The sequence below is a fragment of the Struthio camelus genome, chromosome 3 (assembly GCF_040807025.1).
Source record: "Struthio camelus isolate bStrCam1 chromosome 3, bStrCam1.hap1, whole genome shotgun sequence".
Taxonomy (NCBI): domain Eukaryota; kingdom Metazoa; phylum Chordata; class Aves; order Struthioniformes; family Struthionidae; genus Struthio; species Struthio camelus.
In genome coordinates, this window is record NC_090944.1 from 147,652,653 (window position 1) to 147,672,754 (window position 20,102).

At 44.1% G+C, this 20,102-nt stretch overlaps 1 protein-coding gene across 4 annotated transcripts in view; it reads left to right on the top strand.

Annotated features, from left to right (window-relative positions):
• The window catches only part of TTBK1 (tau tubulin kinase 1), a 111,797-nt gene that overhangs the window by 72,949 nt on the left and 18,746 nt on the right, over window positions 1–20,102 (top strand). For 2 of the 4 annotated variants that reach the window (XR_011140622.1, XM_068940838.1), the window contains 2 exons: window positions 1,294–1,852; window positions 9,518–9,772. Coding sequence is in view for 3 of the 4 variants with exons in the window: in XM_068940838.1 (XP_068796939.1) it covers window positions 1,294–1,852; window positions 9,518–9,772 (814 nt within the window). In the remaining variant the exon portion in view is untranslated. The remainder of the gene's footprint in view (window positions 1–1,293; window positions 1,853–9,517; window positions 9,773–20,102) is intronic. The other 2 variants (XM_068940839.1, XM_068940840.1) reach the window with 1 other exon arrangement.

A 20,102-nucleotide genomic window follows, 5' to 3' on the forward strand; every position in this document is an offset into this window, starting at 1 on the left:
ACCCTGATTTTGAGGGTTATAGGAATATCTTGTCTCAAATTCACAGCAAGGACACGAACAAGAAACCAAAAAGAGAAATGAAAAGAAAGCTGTTTAAAGTTGTGTGTGCCGGGAAATGCAGGTGTTACAAGACACAGGGCAACTGGTCTCCTGGTCACCCCCTTCACAGCCTTTTTTCCTCTCTCTTCCTCTTCCCAATGAAAATAAGGGCATGGACTGCAATTGTAGTATTTAGTGGTGAAACGGCCTCTCTAAATGAGGTAGAGAAGATACAAGCCTTCTTCTGAGAGAAGATGTGACAAAGAGGGACAGTCGCAAGGAAACACTATTTGGAAATGAAAGAGGATCAAAAAGAGAGATGGATGAGCCCCTCTATTAATAAATTAGGGAATAAATAACACATCTGGGGTCTGGCTACGATCATCTTTCCTTTTTCTTGTTGAGACAGCAGCAGCTGTCTTTTTCTGGGCAGCAGGCATTCCTACTTTGCCCAGCAAGCTGCCAGTCTCTGTGACAGACAGGACTCAAGAGAGAAGCAGAGCAAGCCGCAGGTGCAGGCAAAATGAGGAGCACGGATCATAACACTGTGGAGCGCAGAGATAGAAGTGCCACTGGCTTTTCCAGCTGAGAGGCTATCCTGGCCATTATGGCTTAGAGAGCTGTCAGGGAGTGTTTGAAAAGTATTTCTGCATGGCTCTGGAAGTTGTTGCTATTTAGACTGTGCGCTGTGTGTCACTGAACATTACGCTACCTTGATACCCTTTGTCAGAGGTTATTTGCGGTATTTCCTTCCTGCTCCCTAAATTCTCCCGGGATCACATACGCCTGTTGAGCATTTCGATGAAATTCCTGCTGCGCAGTGGAGATCAAATATTCTTGCTGTCTTCAAAGAACACAGATTGCCACCATAGCGGCCTTAGTGGCCGCCTTAGAGGTAGGCACAGCACAGCTGAAGAGGCTATAGGAAGCCAGTAAAGAAACTGATAAGTCAGGGAGTAGATTTAGGGTTTTTTCACAAAACAATAGACCTTTCCAAAGGGGTAGGGTGTATTGGTATTGTGGGGTGGAATTGGTTTGTACCCGGTCATTTACAAGGAAGAAAGGTGCTGAAATTGAAGTATTTTAGGGGGAATGTCTTTATGTAGGTTCTAGAGAAATGTTTTAATTTAAGCCTGTCTTTCTGAAGCATACCAAGAAATGAGTGCGAAGAACTATAGAGGTTTTCTCTCTCATGATCCCTAATTTTAACCGCAAACCTGATGCGCTTTTAATGGTGTCTTATTCTGGCTGTAGATCTCGAATGGATTTACCTGGCTCTCCATCACGGCTTGTATGTTCCTCCCAGCCAGCCCAGATGCTGTCCATTGATACTGGCCAAGCGGACCGGCAGGCAAGTGGTAGGATGGATGTTTCTGCTTCAGTGGAACATGAAGCCCTCAGCAATGCTTTCCGCTCGGTACCGCTGGCAGAGGAAGAGGACTTTGATAGCAAGGAGTGGGTTATCATCGATAAGGAGACAGAGCTGAAGGACTTTCACCCAGGTGCTGAGCCAAGCACCTCTGGGACCACAGATGAGGAACCTGAGGAACTAAGACCTATTGAAGAGGGTGAGGAGAGAAGGCGCTTGGGGGCAGATGTTGCAGTCAGGCCGAAGATACATGATGGGCGAAGTCGAGGTATGCAGCCTGTGACTGAGGAGGATAGTTCCCACAGACATGAAGGACCTTCTCAAACAGTATCTGACAGTAAACATGAACAGCAGACAGGAAGTCCAGCCCACTCCCCCCTGCACTCAGCACCAGCTATCCGACAAAGGAGACGAGAGTCTGAACCTACTGGTCCTCAGAGACAGGTAAGATCCTCAACAGAATCTCCTTTGCTCTGATCTGTATCTCACTGCCTAGCATAGCACAGTCATTATCTTGGGAAACCTCAGCTATGCTGGAGAAGGCTGTGTTTTCCAGCATGGATGCTCTTGTGAAACTCTTTCTGCCAGGGCTTGCAAACGTTGTGAACACCTCAGAGGTGCTCCCTACAACTAGTAATGTTGTTCCCTACTAAGGATATACTGTTCTCAAGATTTTTCAGCCATTTTGGTACAGGGACAGGAGGAGAGCATGGGTCTGGTTGTGGATATCTTTGATTAGTTCTCTTACTGCTGTCCCGCAGTGATTTGTTAGTAAACTGCTTAGCTGTATGGAGATGTTGCTACCAAATCTTCTCCACCTAGTTTCTCAGCGAGCAACAGCAGAATATGGCAAGAGAGCGCCCTCTAATCAACCTTACTTCGGGGACTGGCGTTGTTACCAGGTATTTACTCACGGAAATGTGCATTAGCTACTTTGATTTTCCGGGGAGTCACAGAGGGTTTTTTTGATCTTGCTTTTGCTGAGGGCTGAGGTTGGTTTGTTAGTGAAGATCTCCTATGCACATGTGATCCATAAACTCAGCAGAGTCGGGCCTTGGGTCACATGCATGTTAGGGACAGCGCACAGTGATACCCTCCTACTGCAGGAGCCTTTGCAGTCTGCTTGTTCCCCTCTGGAAGAGGGTAGCTCAATCTCCCCTTCATAAGCTTATTCTGCAGCGGAGCATTTGTTGGGCTGGGGAGAGGACATGGGCAGTAACAAAGCTGTATGGACCATAGTAAAAGAACATCCTCTCTTCCCATCCTTGCTTTGACTTTTCTCTCCTCTGGATCCCAGAGAGATGTAAGAAAACAAGGACTGTTAGTTTCAGCAGCAAAGCATGAATGATACAAGAAACTGTATAAAAAGAATCAAACCAAATCCTTGCCTGTCAGCAGATGTTCCCTGCTAAGGTCTATGAGGCTGCAGCATCTGCAGGAAGGATAGAAGTACTGACAACACAATGTGAATTTGCTCTGTCTGTCCACTTATTAGGCTGGTCAATGCAAGACGCACTGACCCTCTGTAAGAACCAGCAGGGACGCTTCGCTGATACATGTAGCATGTAGCAAAGAAGGTTGGAGCAGCCTTCTCGGCCATAAGAAGTAATGCAGTCACATGGAGGGACTGGGGAAATTGCATATGATGCAGTACGAAGGATGCTTATTCACAGTGATACTTAAAAAACCCCTCATCTTAGCAGGCAAAACAGTACATTCATTTCCTGTCATTAAACAAAGATAGCGGGTGATTGCTGCTAATGTATTGGACAGCCTCAGTTCTCCAGCAGACTGTCTATTTCTTTGCTCTTGTGTTCTGAAATACCCTCTAGTTACTCCTGTGCCTAGCTTTGTGCTTAGTTGGGTCAACACTGGACTTGTCTGACTGGCTAGGATTTGCTTGTGCTTCCTTTGAGTCTGGATCTTTCAGTTGTCTCTGTATACATAGCTTTGAAATGACATTCAGATGTTTCCATTTGCTGTCACAAAATCAACCGCTGACTCTCAAAGTTAAAATAACTTGGTACAGAAGAGAAAGCAAAAACCTGTTCTCCTTCAGCACAGCAGAGGTGGAGGGGCAGTTGGTTAGGACCAGCATTTTGATGAGGGTAATGAGCAGTTGTCTAAGGGCCTAATGAAAATATTGAAAGCCTCGGTATCTACTGGCAATGACAGATGTTTCCTGCAGCCCAGGCTGGGCAACCTCTGGGTCTGTGTGAAACTGTGACTAGATAGCGTGCGCATGAGTAAATCTTTCTCTTCTTTGAATCTGAACTGAGCTTTTAAGATAGGTAAAAATGCCACTAAGTGCAGAACTACTGTGGCTAAGGCCGTAGGCCTTCTTGTATGGATTTGGGGTCTCATTCTGGCCTCCGTAAAATTGGTGGACAGGCTTTGGTGTCAGCGGAATACTAACTCAGAGCAAATGGGTAATCCCTGCTCTGATGCTTTCCTCTGTTCCTGCAGTATATGAGCCATTACTTGTTACTCGGAAAAAAACAGCGACCTCTGGATTATCGCAGAATCCCATGGCTGAGGTTGGCAGGAATGTCAGTCCCACCCCCTTGCTCAAAGCAGGGTCAACTATAGCAGGTTGCTCAGTACCACGTGCAGCTGGATTTTGAATGTCTCCAAAGATGGAGACTCCACAATGTCTCTGGGCAACCTGTTCCAGTGTTTGATCACCCTTATGGTAAAAAAGCTTTTCCTTATGTCTAAATAGAATTTCCTGTGTTTCAATTTGTGTCCATTGCCTCTTATCCTTTCACTGGGCACCGCTGAGAGGAGTCTGACTCCATCATCTTGTTTACTCTCTCCCATCAGGTATTTATACCCATTAATGAGATCCCCACTGAGCCTTCTCCAGGCTGAACAGTCCCAGCTCTCTCATCCTCTCGTCATGTCAGACACAACAGTCCCTTAATCATCCTTGTGGCTCTTTACTGGACTCACTCCAGGATGTCCATGTTTTTCTTGTAGCCCAGAACTGGACACAGTACTCCAGGTGTGGCCTCATCAGTGCTGAGCAGAGGGGATGGATCACCTCCCTCGACCTGCTGACAATGCTGTTCCTAATACAGCCCAGGATGCTCTTGGCCTTCTTTGCTGCAATGCACTTTGATGGCTCATGTTCAACTTTTTGTCCATCATGACCCCCAGGTCCTTCTCTGCCAAGCTGCTTTTCAGCTGCTCAGTGCCCAGCCTGTACTGGTGCACAGGCTTGTTCCTCACTGGGGCAGGACTTTGCACTTTCTTTTGCTGGACTTCATGAGGTGCCTGTTGGCCCATTTCTACAGCCTCTCCAGGTCCCTCTGAATGGCAGCCCTCTAGTATATCAACCACACTTTCCAGTTTTGTATCATCAGCAAACTTGCTGAGGGTTGCACTCTGTCCCATCATCTAGGTCAGTAATGAAGATGTTAAAAGTACTAGCCCCAGTATTGACTCCTGGGAGACACCGCTAGTGACTGGTCTCCAGCGGGACTTCATACCACTGATGATAACCCTCTGAGCCTGGCTGCTCAGCTAGTTTTCAGTTCACCTCACTGTTTATCTAGTCCTTACTTCTTCAGTTTATCTGTGAGGATGTTATGGGAGACAGAGTTGAAAGCCTTACTAAAGTCAAGATAAACAACATCAACATGAGTTTTTATAGTTTGTATAGCTCTCCTCTCATCCACTGAGCCAGTCATCTCATTGTTGAAGACTATCAGATTGGTCAGGCATTATTTCCCCTTTATACATCCATGCTGACTGCTCCCAGTCACCTTCTTGTCGTTAATATATTTGGAAATGGCTTTCAGGAGGATTTGCCTCACGTCCTTCGCAGGGATTGAGGGGAGGCTGACAGGTCTGTAGTTCCCCAGATTATCCTCAGATAGAGGTCAGCTGTTTGTTCAAATGCCTGAATCTGTTGGGTTCAGACAGAATACAGAAAGATGCTGTAGTGCAGGGGTGACAGAAGGTGGTGTCCTGGTGAAATTGTGGGGGTGCTGCTGTAGGGAAAGTGAAGTATAGCGGTAGTTTATGCAGAGCTTTGAATGGCCTGGGGAAATTTCTGTCTGAAATATTCTCACATGTTAGCTATCTTCCAGTTTCAGCTGACAATAAGGCAACTGCAGTGGAACGTAGATCTCATGGGAAGCCCTGGTACAGAAGACAAACAGGACTGTCGTGAAACTATGTCCAGTACAAGCCCTTCCATCTGTGCACTGCTCAGCGAAGGCAGCACACTGAGCATACTCAACCAGTATGTTTCTGATCACCGGTCAGTCCTGCTGGGGCCTGACCTGCTCCATCCTAGGCAGAGAGGGTTACAGCTGGCTCAAGCCGATGGGACGCTGACTGGCTCAACATGCAGCAAAGCTGTTTAACAGAGCTCTTAAAGTTTACTTTAATGTTTGTACGTATTTGCTAATGTAGTAACCAATCTCTGCTTATGTTTCTGCAGTAACATGCAGATGAAGCTGTATAAATAGTTAAAAATAAGTTTAAAAAATCTTGAATCAGTACTTCTTGTTTACATATTAATCCTGGCATAGGATTTCTGTTACTGTTGAAAAGCATTTATATCTACACCTAGCAATAGGATTCAAACATTTATCAAGTTCTCAAATATGCTGAGCAAATTTATCAACACTTGACAGTGATGGCAACTTAAATCTAGCTTCTGTGTTGTAAAGAAACACAAATGCTCATGCATTTATGAATTTCAGCCACTACTTCCTACTGTAGGTCTGTGCATGTGGGTATTTCTTGGCTCTGATTCTCCCTTACTGCTAGTGCAATTGGCAGTGTAGAAAACTTTCTTTAAAACTTGCCTGCCTAAAACTTGACTACTGAAACAACGTTCCATGTAAAAAAAAAACACGGAAAGGTGAAGCAGCCCTGGGAGATCATATCTTCCTTACCTGTCCTTGAATATATTCCATAGTTTTGTTTCCATAGTGTCTTGCAGTCCCATCTCCCAGAATCAAGAACAGAAAGGACTCAGTGTGGAGAGGTACTGGTGTATCTCCTCACCATCTTTGACTCATTCTTAAAAAATCCCCCTTAGTGCTATATTAGGCCTCTTTCTTTAGAGAACGATCGCTTCAGTGGCCCCAGTATGCCGCTTCCTTCTTCCATTGATTTGAGTCGGTGATGATGGGTCCTCAGGCCAGGACACAGAGACACAGGAAAAGTATGTCTCACAGCAAGGACAGGGCTCTAACTTTTGGGGTGATCCGTACTGCCTTTTTGATTTATGTGGCTTAGAGCTCTGTGATTGCCCCGGGTCTGTTACCCGAAGGAATTTTGTTTGATTTGCACTGAAAACTGAAAGCTGAGCAGGACTTCTCTGGGTGATATTTTGGGTCCTGTGGCCCCAGACCCTGGAGCAGTGATGAGTAAAATGCTTGGCACTCCCAGAGTACTCCCAAGGTACAGAGCAGGAGGAGAAGGCAGAAACCACCACTTTACTGGCTCTGAGATAGAAAGAGAAAAATGGGCTGAAGCAATCAAGCCACAGATAGAAGCGGAGGATGGTAGGCCAGCAGTTTTACAGCACTGGACAGAATAGGTCAGTTGGGGGAAGAAGGCAGGAGGGGAGATGAGATTAAAAAGGTGCTAAGTGTCTTGGTTTCCTTTCCCTTCTACAGCATCTTCTGTGAGCTAATCCAGAGGGGCCTGAGGGATCATTTCTCAGTGGTGAGCAATGGGCATTTGCAGAAAAGGAGATAGACTCAAATTGCCCCTCGCTCTAGTTTAATTCCTATTGAACTGCACTTCTTACCTGTTGGAGATGAGGCGATTCTTTGACATATACCTCCTCCTGCTTCCCTCCCAGTGAGAAAAGTTTGCCAAATGATGGTGAAGGGTGTATGTAGATTTGGCCTTCTGTCCGTACGCTCTTTCGATTTTGGGTTTTAATCCATTCGTGTATTAAGAATATAGGATCAGCAAAAGGATGATGCTGTGAGAGAAATAAAGCTCATGTGTGCATGTTAAATGCACAGGACACAAAAGTCAAAACCTTAAGCTCAATAGTAATTCTTAATTACATTGAATATATTCTTTAAAACATATTGAGTCCTGTCAATGTCACATGTCTCTGGGACACTACATGAGATACATCATACAGTTCCTGTCCAACCAGAGCAGGATAGATCTGACGGAGGGCAGTCCAGTCTTGTAGGTGCCAATGGCGAGGGATTAAAAGGAGGCAGCAGGGCAGCACCTCCAGCTTTGACTGTGTAATTTAAGCATTAGAACATCAGTTAATGAACGTGGCGTGTCTGTAACGTCGACTGAAGCCTGGAGGCAGCATTACCTGAATGTGCTTGCTGGTGGGGCATTGCCCCTTTATGGCGTCGTTAAGGTTTATGGCATGGTTAAAGTCCCTGGCCCTGTGCTGTACAAGAGGTCCATCTATGTAGTTGGAACGATCCTTTTTGGTCTGAGAAGCCTTTACCATGTTGGGATGCTGTATGCACTGGAAATCATAATTACCATGTGCTGCAGCCCAAACATAAAGCAAAATCTAATAATATGAAAGCCATTATACTTAGTTGTGCAGCTTACAAATAATACACCCAGGACCTAATTTCTACACCATGTACACAAAGAAGAGACGCTTGCCTTTATGAGAAATTACATTTGCTCTCTAGAATTTTTCTCTCAGATACTCTGAGTCACAGTGTTACATTATTATTATCTGTGAATCTGTTCTGTGCAGTGAGACGCAGTGCATTTAGGACTATGTGAATAATTGCTTTTCGCATTTAATGTCCATTGCAAGCTAAATAGTTCTCAGACGCTTAGGAAGATAAGGTACCTGCCTCAAAGTGCTGCAGAGATACTGATGGTTGTAGACAAGCGATGAGGCTGGATGAAGTTCAGCTCTTTTCCTCATATCATTTGTTTACAAGGATGACCTTTCTAGTAAGCTAAGCAGAGCGGTATTGATGTAAGAAAATACAGTATTGCCCTTTCACATTTCCCAAGTACATCTTGAAATCTAACAGAGACTTCTTAAAAAGAAATGCATCCCAAGGAAGGGGATGGATTTGAGAGGAAAATATTTAATTCCAGGAAAGATGATCTGTTTTGGAGTTTAAGGTTTGTGCATCCTTGTGAAAGCGCTTTTTTCATAGCACAGGTAGAAAGCTGTAGAAGGGTGAAGAGGGGCTTGGCATTTTCAGGGTAAAGAATCTGAAATTCCTGCACTGCCTCTCTCTTTCGTTCACTGTGTAGAGGGAAGCTAGGCACCGGGATCTCAGCACAATACAAACTCAGACGTTGACCTCTGTGAGTACGCTTTCCCTTCCCTGGTCATGCCAGGATCCCAGAAGCAGAAAGGGGATCTAAGAATTTATCTTCTCCTCATGCCCGCCTGTGGCTCTGTGTTTTGGATTTGTCACTGAAAGGATAATTACACACTGCCTGCCTTTCCAGGTATTGCCTATCCTCCACTTCCCCAAAACTGGAAGATTAACACTCCCCCTGCAGGTACTGAATATGAAAGTGTATTGGGAAGCCAGCAGTGTAAGCATGAGAAAAGGAAAGTCCACTAACAGCCCCAAAAGCTGCTTTTGCAAACCCCTGGGGCAACTTTTAGTAAGATTCATGAAAGAGCCCCTGAGAATCCCTCCCTATTAAATAAACATGACTATTTTAGCAGCAGTTTTTTCATGTCTTCTTGTACACATGGTTTCCAAGTATGTTCAGAGTTTGACTGTTATCTATATGAAAGAGGTGTGAGTAGCCTAGTGACATGTCAAGATAAGTGATGCCAGAGGAACAGAGAGGTGAAGGCACGTGGCCTGAAGAGACGTTTCCCAATAGCCAGAGGAGGGGACTGATGTGAAGGAGTCTGACGCTCCTCGTGTCGTTCACACGTTCGCATGCGGCTGGGGAAAGCAAGGCAGGCCCACTGTAATTGCAGGCTCCGGTGGTGTCCGTAGGATCTTTGGGAATATATAGACCCAGAACAGTAAGTAAGCCCAGCATAGAGCAAAAGCATTTTCCATCCGCCAGCGAAGAGATGTCTGCAGCATGCACATCGCAAACCAGGGGCGAGTCAAGTCTTTGCCTGACACCTTTTCCTCCACTCTTCTTGGTCTTTTTCAGTTGGAGGAGGACAGGCCTTCTCAGCACTCCCTCCCGAGGTACAGCCCCCTGAGAAGACTGGCGTCCTCCGTTTTCTCCTCCTCAACCCTGGAGACAGAACACTACCCTCACGTTGGTGGTACTTTCATACAGCGCAGCCGTTCGGCGGAGAGCAGCCCCGTGCGCATGCCCCACCGCAGGCACATGCCCCTCACGGCAGGAAACCACAGACTCATGCCTTCCGTCCTGCGCATTTCCAGGTCCCAGCTCCAGCAGGTGTGGGCCCGCTTCACACACAAAACATAGTCCGTTCAGGGAAGCAGCAGCCTCCATAATGCAATAATAGATCCCACCTGCCCACAATGTGTTACCACTTAATGCAATATTGAATCCCAGACAACACTGGTCTAAGGTACTGTAACTTCCAAAGCCCCTGCAACCAGACCCCACCGAGACTGAAAACATCTGCCTTTCTAATCCTCCCAGCAACTTGGGCAAGTGGTTGCAGCATGATCGAAGATGAGAATGCATGTGGTGAACATGTAACGTATTAAAAAGGTGGAGAGCAGGGCTCGTCTCAGAGTCTCGCTTGTGTACCCTGCAGCCTTGGGGTAGGGAGCGCAGGGCTGCCTCACTGAATGCTTGCACGCAAGTCCCAAACGCTGTCAGTTTGTGACTGGAGTGGAGAGGCCGTGGAGGTTTCAGCAAGCATCACCTTCCCCATGCAAATTGGTTCAAGCTTCTTTGTTGGTATCTTACACTGGGCCAAATCTATAGGCCGTTTTACTCCATCTAGCTGTAGGCAGACTCGCACTGGAAGCTCACCTGAGGCAGGACCTCAGGATTTGTCCCTCTTGTGGAGTTACATTCATGCATCTCTTTGTTGCTTTGGCTCTGGAGACCCCCATGCTTTTGTTGCAGTTTTGTTTCCATGCAGTGACCACATTTTTCTGTCTCTGGCTTTACCTCTACTATGTGACAGTGAACCAGGTTGTCTGTTCTCCATGCCTAAGCTGCTCCCAGTCTACCTGCCTTCCCCTAGAGGCCGAGACTGTCAAGAGTTTGGATGGCAAGGATTTTCTTACTGATCCAGCTGTATATTACGCTGTTTCTAAATTCCAGAAATTTTAGGCACCTCCAGCTTTTCAGTGGCAAAGCAGCCCTGCTTCTTGGCCTTGCTTGGAAATGCCTGTGATAACTGCTCTCACTTGAGAGATAAACTGGTAATTGTACTGAGCCCAGAACAACTGTTCTTAGCAGATGAACAAAAGAAGAAAGGAACTTTCAGGAATTTTAAGTATTATTCTGCCATTTCTCTAGAACCTCTGAAAGCTGGCAAAGCCTTATGTTGTCCCAGGATAACCAGTTTGGCCCAGAGGAGGATCCTGGTTTATACTGGAGCAACACCAACTGTCTTTTTTGTACTAATTATCACCCCCACTGAGGGACTTTGGCCTCAGCACTTTGTATACAGAGACCCTGGAGCCCGTGTCTAAAACTGCCTTGAATCTCAGAGGCAAAGGGAGATCAAATTTAATTTAAATTGTCATAAGTATCCTTATTTCACAGATTTGAAGGGCTATATTGCTCTTCTCAGTATAGTTGCTGTAAAGCACCAGACTGTATGGAGACCTTCTGTATTTAAGTGAATGTAGTAGCTGTCTTCTGTTGAACTGAGCCTTTGGTCTGGTCTTCTGGGAGAAGAGGCAGTATGGGTGCTACGCTTAAAGAAGAGAGTCCTGGTGCTTAGGGCTTTAGGAAAGTGTGAGTCAAAGGGAAAGATACTCTTCAGAAAGTAGGTAAGCCCAGGATACAGACAGCAAAACAGATGGAAAACTCAGTAGCTGTGAAAGCAACATGGGATAGGGTTGGGTGTTGAGAGAAAGCTGATGAGTTGTAACACAGAGGTAGTATTGAGTAGGTAGGATGTTTCCAGCAGAGTTGCAGTGAGTGCTTCCCTCTCTGTAGGTATAGTCCTGCCTGAGGCCTTTCTTACTATCAGATTGACCCTTGTGTAAGCAAGTCGACCCCGACCAGGTGAGATGATGCTTTCTGAAGCTCATAGGACCTGACCCAGTAGCTTAGCATGCCACAGGACACGTTCAGGCTGGGTGCTACATGGCATCCTAATGCCTGCAGGGATGGAGACGGATGAGGCAACACACCTCGCTTGAGAATGTCACAGCCAGCCTCTTCCCGCAGTCATTCTTGTGACGTTAATTCCTTTTGATTTGCTCCAAGAATATGAGTGAGCACGTTGTGGAAATGAACAGGACATTGTTTCCGTGTGCAGCAGAGTTGACTTTACTACAACAGCAGGTTCTGGAGAAAAGGGAGTTTATGAAAGAAGTAGATTTAAAATCAGTAGCTCTTACTAATTTTCAGCTTACAGTCTCCGAAACACTGATATTTACTTTCCAAGGTCAATTTTAGGAAGGAAGTTTTGTAGAAATAGAGGAAATTTTAGTTTTGCCAGAGAGAAAAGCAAGTAAAGAGGATAACTGGTTATTTATAAAATCTAACTTGCCAATTTCAGGCAAAGACAATGAATAGCTGACAAGTAGCTCTGTCCATAAAACCTAAAGGGCAGTAATCTATCTAATGCTACTCATCATGATTATATATAAAACTTCTCCTGCCAACTAAACTCAATACTGTTCTTCTGACAAGATCAAAAGTCTGACTGATAAAGATAGTTGTTTTACTCAGACATCAGTAAGGCTTTTGTCTCATCAAAATTATTAATAAATTGAAAACCAGCTAACCAGACAAAACATATTTAGATATTGATATCTCTTACCAATGGGGATGTTTCTTGATAGGTGTCCTTATTTCCTGACACTAGCTCAGCACTGGTCCATGTCTTTAGGGGTTATCAAGAAGAAAGAAAAAAAATTTTTTTTTTTGCTGTATCAGCAGGAGAATGAATACGTGAACAGAGGGGAGATCTTTTGTACAGGTGAGACCAATACTGCATACTATATGGACATTTTTAAAAAAGATTTTCATAACCTGAAAAGGGAAAAGAAACAGGAGATTCTGAAAACCTGCCTTGTGGAATGAGCTTGAAGTGCAGGCTGTCATTAAAGACAAAACCAGAAAGTGATATGATCACTGTGTAGAAGAACCGGCCTGAAGAGAACAGGAAGGCTTTTTGATCTACCAGCCAAAGGTATGGATCTAGTTGCTGGAAGATAAAATAGTAGATAAATTAGCAGAGTTCGGACTAGAAATAAGATGCTCATTTTAAAGACATAGGTGGGTGATGAATCACTGAAATACCTTAGTAGAAGATGCACTGAATACTCCCCCGTTTAGATTCTTTAAGATGGGATGTGTATTTCTAAACCAAACCTATTAAAACATCAAAGTTAGGCTCTCTGCTAGAATCATTGGACAAGTTGCTCTGGCCTGGGTTTTTTTTTTTTTGAAGTTTTATTTCATAATCAGAATGGTCCATTTGGCTTCTAAAAGTTAATTGTGAACAAAATAATTAGCGCTAATGAATGGAATCCTGCTGTTATATTAGTATGAAAAGGGTTTTAAAATAGTCAATTTGCAGGGTTTTTTTTTCTATTGCTGTAATCATTACTGTGGAATCCACATATTACTGAGCAACAGTTGGAAAATTAAATGTGAAAATAGCTCTCTTTTTATACTCACGAAAGTGTAATAAATTAATACTAAAAACAGTTACAGTGCAATTCTAGAAACCCTCTTCAGATTGCATTTATATGACATTTATTTATTGTATTACTTTTATAATGATTTCAATTATAATGTAAAAACATCCAAAAATCAATTGTCAGAAAAATGATCTAGAAAGCTCAAAGCAAGCGTTGTGCGGCCATTTTCCATTGAAGGCTCCAGGTTTGTGGTCAAGTGAAGGGGACAGAAGTGCCGATTCTCCCGGAGGCACCCTCCTGTCCCCACCCCACCCCACCCCACCCTTCTGCCCCTTCCCGCATGTCAGTGCTGGTGTTTGCATGCCTGCTCGGATCTCTGTGGGGAGCAGGGAAGTTGTTTTCAGCTGGATTCATTCCTTGCTTTGGTCTGCTGTCCATTTGCACAAGCGATAGCACGGGCAAGCTGGGGCAGCAGGAAAAACTGCGGTTGGAGGGCAGCCTTCACTAAAAGTGATCATGGGGCTACAGACGGAAAAGTTAATTACCATAGTTGAAATTCCCTTTACATTTGCTAAGGTCCCTTAAATTCCTCAACTGGGGTAAGTCAGTGAAGTCAATCAGTATCAGTGAAAGGAAATTTCTTTCAGCATCAGACTCGTATGCAAATTGTGTTCATCAGGAGACTCCATGCACAGGGTTTGCTTCCTGAAATAGATATTCTTCTTGGTTTTATTTCCGGTTGTGCATAGCACTTGTTCTCCATCAGGATTGAAATAAGCATTTGCCACTCCTTTACGATATAAAGTGCACTAGCATCAGAAGGACAGACAGTGGTTGCTAGGAACTCATGCTCTATTGCTGTGAGCAAGTGCACATCCTTTTTGCCACCTTTTTGCACGTTGGTCCCTCTCTGGCTCCTTTCTTTTTCCTTCTATGCAGAGCAGGAGATGTTTCCAAACTGCTCCTGGCAGAGCAAAAGGGAAAGTGTTTTGTGTCCTGCACCTCAAACCTTGGACATACCAGGCAGAGCAGACGTGAGGCTGTGGAGCAGTGTGTTTGGAAAGCGTATTTGGTGGCGTTTATATGACAAGGAATTAAAGAAATGCCATCAGTCGGGTTTAAAACGGAAAGAATATAACCCTTCCCTTGTAATACTGCAGGACCCCTTTTGCCAGCAGAGCTGTGTTAGTCATGGGCATGAAGAGCTTTGATTCTTGACTGGCCAGCCACAGTCCTTAGGGTAAATGTAGTTAGGCCAGCACAAATTCACTTTCAGTGTAAAAATTTTTTTTTGGGGGGGGGGGGGGTAGCTGAAAATAAACTATACTGACAAAAGTGCAATTTTACTGATACCAGTGCATCTGCATTAGGAGTATTCTGTCCGCATAACCATGTTGGCCAAGTCCCTGGTGTGAACCTGACTTTGTCCACCATTCCCATGCTTTTTTGCCAGTATTGAGGGGCAGGTAAGTGGAAGAGTTATATTGCATCGCCTCTTTCACTGTTTAAAAACCTTTTAGTTAAAGTGATGATAGCATGTGAAATAGAAGTGTCCTGTAAGACAGCCATAGGGGTGCTACAAACCCATCCCTACACTCCCTCTTCATCATAAAAAGTATCTCTTGCTCTTTCACTCCTCCTTTTTATAGTGGGTCTGAACCCGGACATATGACGGCCCGGGCTGCTGCAAGATTGTTGCTCTGAAAGGGACAAACTGATCCAAAAGTTGTATTTGTTGGGCTAATCGTCCCTGTGGAAGCCTAGAGACTTCCAACCTGGGCTGCTGCTTTCTTTCAGCATGAAAGATGTTGACTCCAAGGGAAAACTCTTCATTTAGCTGCTGCTATTCATGTTGTGACTTCAAGGGCCCCCAAGGCTAGAGGCAGATCAGCCCACATCTCCAAATCCTGTGTCCGAATGACTTTGGGGAGAGTTTGGGAAGCTGCTCTAGGTGCCTTTCCTTTACTGGGTACTCCGCTGAGGATGAGAGCTTCAGTGCATCTTCCCCCCTCTAGTCCTGGGAAGCAGCAGACAGTATCTGAGCTTTGAAGGGCTTTTGGTAGTTACCACCTCTGCAACACAGGGTGAGGAAGCGGTACTTGGACAGTTGGGTCCAGACTGGACTGAGATAAGGCGGCTGACCCCAGAGCTGACTGATGTTCTCCTCTGGGATCTCATCTTTTCCTGCATCAGCTGAGGGGCAGAGAGGCTGCTGCTTTGCTGCCACCAAATTAGCTTATGCTATATATGAATCTGAATGCAAGGACAGCAGTCAGCTGCAGCCCCAAGGTGTTGCTGGGCTTTACATACAATGTACACATGCTCACAGGCAGCACCTCCTTATCTTTGCCTCATTGCTTGAGAACTGACCCTCCAGCTCTCGCAGATTCAGCTGCCTCTTTCCTCCCCCTTGCCCAACCCACCTCTTCCACAAATGACAAACCTTTCTTCTTTCCCCTCCCTGGTTTCCAGTGTTAGTCCCACTCCACACATTCACCTTTGCCATTCATGGTATCTCATACTTCACCTTCTTCTTTGCTTTTCTGGGGTCCCTGCCTTTGCTGTTCCCAAATGTATGCCAGATTTGTCACCTGCACCAGTATCCTCCTCACTGCATATGTCATGTCACACCACACATTCCCTGTAGCACTGTGGTCAGCCCCTTGCATTCCATCTGTCTGATTTCCTTGGAGGAAACAGTGAAAAAATGGCACACGTCTTGACTTGGAGCAGCCTCAGTTCTACATGTAAACTATGTGAGGAATGATGCTCATGCCGGTTGAAGGCAGTTTGATTTCAAAGATAATAATGGAAGATATCCTCCACTTCCAGGACAAGAGCTTCATGAGTTTTGAAACCTGGAATCCTTGGGACTTAGCAAACTCCCTAAAGTTATTCAGCTGCATGGTTTCTGGGCTGAAAAAAAATGGCTGTCTCCATTCCCCAACCTGGGAGTGGGGAGGAGGATCCAAATGAAAACAGAAGTAGATAGGATATTTCAAGAGGCCGAGACAGGAGGATAACTTAAGTGCAACAGAGGTGACACTTGGTTCATTAATTCTAAACTTTAACTGACTAGGGTTTCCTCTCGTGCCCCATCTTATATGGAAATACCACCAAGTGATGGATTTTTTTTTTACCCAAGGATCGATATTTCTCAGTTTGGCACATATAATGACAGTTTTTCCCTTACCTAGACTGTACCACTGGCGTTAAGCCATCAAAGCATCTTGTTTTAAGTGTTTCTTCCTTTATCCAAATATTCCCTTTTTCGCAACTAGCTCCAAGAGATTGCTCTCCAGTAGCTTCTGCAGCAGTCAAAAACTGAGTTTTATATGAGAGGCCTTTTAAGAACCTGTCAATAGTTTTTTTCCTCTCCTTTTTGAGGTGAAAAATCTCAAATTTAAATGTAATTTTTGCACATAGGACTTCTGGAAAGAGGTATATTGTTTCAAATTGATTGGTGATAGCAAGTAATGCTCTCCTCAGCAGCTTTCTTATCCTCTTCCCAAGGCACAGAGGTTGAGTGATTCTTCAATGGATGGTATTTCTTTTCCAAAGATGACTCTAAAGCCAGTTAATATACACCTCCTTTTCTAAGTGCTCTAGTTCATGAGCACTTAGAGATGAGAAACAAAAATGCTGTTTGACAGATTGCTCTGCTCTGTGCTTCAGACATTTCTTCCAAAGAGTTCACTGCAGAGTGCTTAACTACCTCATTTGTCATTTCTTTTCATAGCATCAGGCTTTGGTAACATCTTTTTCACTGATTCCACTGCCTGAAAGTGTACAGCCTCTTCTGAGAGTTTTGATAATTTGTTTTGTAGTGGAAACCTTATGCAGTCAGATAAGAAACTAGAAAAGACTCATCATTTTAGCCTTCCCAGAGTTTATCGAGAAAGGATACTAATAGGTAGAGTACTCGTACCTTTCTGTAGCCTCTTAACCCAAAAGATCCCCAGGTACTATATTTTGCCTATGAGACACTTCTGCTGTTTGACACGCAGTGACCTGTGGAAGAGGAGACCAGCACATAAATCCTCTTCAGTACATGTTAGGATGAAGCCAGACATGAGAATTTGATTTCACAGGAAGAAATTCAGGAGACAGAACATTGTTTCTTGAACTGGAAATTGTCAGAATAGTGGGACGTATATTCCAAATATAACAAACATCATTGAGGTGTTTCTTTGACCACAAATACCAGAAACTCTACTTTGTCTCTCCTCTAAAAATGCACTATTTGAATCTGGCACTGTGATCCTGTGTAAATGAATGAATGAAAAAACCATAATCATTTCTAGTTTAGTCCTCTATTATCAAGTAGCTTAACAATAGGATATGCTGTCAGACTGAAGATCAGAAACCAGTGCTGAAAAGAGTGTTCTGTCCTTTTCCTGTTTTCTGATGTGCTTCCTTCTCATGCCTCCATCAATTAATGTTCAATGATACGTGTATTTGGAATTTAAGTGCTTGGTAGTGGTGCAAGATTAATCTTGGAAACAGAGGGAGATTTTCTACTACTCATGTGCAGGGCTTGGTGAGGGATATCCAGAATGTTTGTCAAGTGTGTCTAGCATCTCTTCATTTAGACTAGGTGGAGGTCTCCATGGTATCCAATCACATTAGCGTTATAGCCACATAATACTATGTGGACAACCTGATTTATTTTTACTACAGATAAACCGATGGGTTAGATGAATGACACATTTTATTAATGGTTGTCAGTGGAGATTTCTTCATGCCACCCTCAGAACTTCACCTTGAACTGAGATCATTTTGAGACTCTCCCACACAGAGTAAGAAAAGCTCCTAATATCCCAGAGTATTCAAAAGAGAACCTTTTCTTTTTCTTTTTTTCTTCTTTGTCTTTGATGGCAAATGGTTAAGGACTGTGTGGACGTAGCTGTTGTGTATTTATCTAGCTCTGCTTTGCAGTAGCAGATGGGCTTCAAGAGGCTGGCTGAAGAAAATAAAATTGCATTTCCTGAAAAGCGTGAATAATTTGCAAAACCCTAAACTCCTATTGGTGTATCTAGTGAATAAATTGCCCTAGTTATTTCTCAGCTTGAGAAGAAGGGTGTTTTTATTCCTGATCTGGTTACCCTGTATTTGCCTTCCCTCCCCAGACTGACTGGAGGAGATGACAGTTACTGTAGAGGCAGTCCAAAGAGAGCCAGGCGTGCTTCTTGCCCCATGGTGTTGGGATGCTTTTTGCTGGAGCTTCGATTTCTGATTGTATGAATGACCTATATGTGCTCCTGATCCACACGTGGAGTGTGAATGGCCGTGCATGGTCATGCCTTACAGAAGCATTTCTGAGCTAGCAGTGTAATGGGCCACCCTGCAAACATCCAAGTGCTCAAAGACCTGTTGCAAAGAAGGAACATGCAAACATCCAAGTGCTCAAAGACCTGTTGCAAAGAAGGAACCTCACGTGTCTGGTTTGGATGGCACAGCTGGCCTCCTTTGCATGTCAGAGATTTGAGCAAATGATTTCAGCAACCTGTCCCATCCCAGTTTTCTTAATACAGTGTCTTGTAGCATACATATCCCTCTATTTGCCATCAGCTGGTGGTGGAGTATTCTGGTCATAGAAACGGTGCTGCCACTTGGGACATAATTTATTAGTATGCAAACGTTTATTTTGGGTAACGTCAAAAAATTAAATAAAACGTGTAAAGGCTGCTCATTGCTATACTGCCTTCCTTCTGTTGCATTTTTATAACATATGCTTTGTGTCTGGGTCACTGTAACACAGATCTGCATTTGCAGTTCCACAGGACAACACAAAGATTAATTTATGAGGAATGTTTCTAAATATTATTTGATGTATTGCAACTCCTTTGTATTACACATACCACTGAGGAAATAATATTACAATGAATGTACAATTTGAACAAGCTGCTAACTATGTAACCTGGGGATTGTAAGCAATCCCCATTTTACATTCACTTGCATATCTTTTAGTGTTTAAAAAGAAAATGGCTTTATGTGTGGAGGTTTTATTTTTTCATATACAAAGTGTTTCAGGTTGGTTACCTCATCTAGTGCACTTGCCTCATAAGAATCCCCAGGGCTTCCTCCAACAACCCATAATCAGTTTAGTTATGAGTGCAGTTAGCTGATCTGGCAATGTGAAACACAGTAATGGCAAATCTCTTCTGAACTATGAGTCAAATAAGGATTTCTGTGAGACTCTTGCCCCTCCAGCCTGGTCCTTCCTAAGAAAAGCCAGATCAAGTTCCTGTTCAGCACTGCTGATGTACAGTTATTTTTATGACTAAGGAAGATATTTAGCTTTCAGAATTTTCCTTCTTTCTTGCTGCTATTAAGTTGCCTTTACAATTAGGGACTAGAACAATCTTTGGTTTATCATTTCCTTCCACTTTGCTTGCCATTTCCCGAGTCTCTTATGAGTGATAAAAATGAGGTGGTCCACCTGTCTCCTCAAACAAGTAGCTCTGTGTCGACTTGTTGGAGAGACGGGTAGGTGCAGATCTGGGAAGCTAAATGGCAGGTGTCGCGCCTTTACAGCGCTATCACTTCCATCCAAGATGCTAGGAAAACTGGCACAAGCCTAACAACATATGAAGAGCACAAATAGGGATGAACAGAGCACTTATCCAGCATAGGACTGGACTGTCATGTTCACCTAGGAAAAAAAGAAGAGAAAGCTTCTGAAGCATTTGAGGATAAGATGCTGGAAAGAAGAACATCTCTCTGACATTTATGGTGCTGATTCCTGGAACATGGAGATCCTGAAGGCAAGCCTGGCAGCTCTAAGACCCCTGCTACTTTTACCTCATCTGATGCTAGTTTGAAGAAAAGGCTACTTCAGAAGCTCAGATTCTAGTTTTTCCAGTCACTACTGTAAATCCTGCCAGATCTCCCAGTCCAAACAAGCTTCGTCTGTGTTGGCAGAGGATAATGTCACTTCCAGGATATGCTAAGGTCCTGATAGTATCCAAATCAAAGCT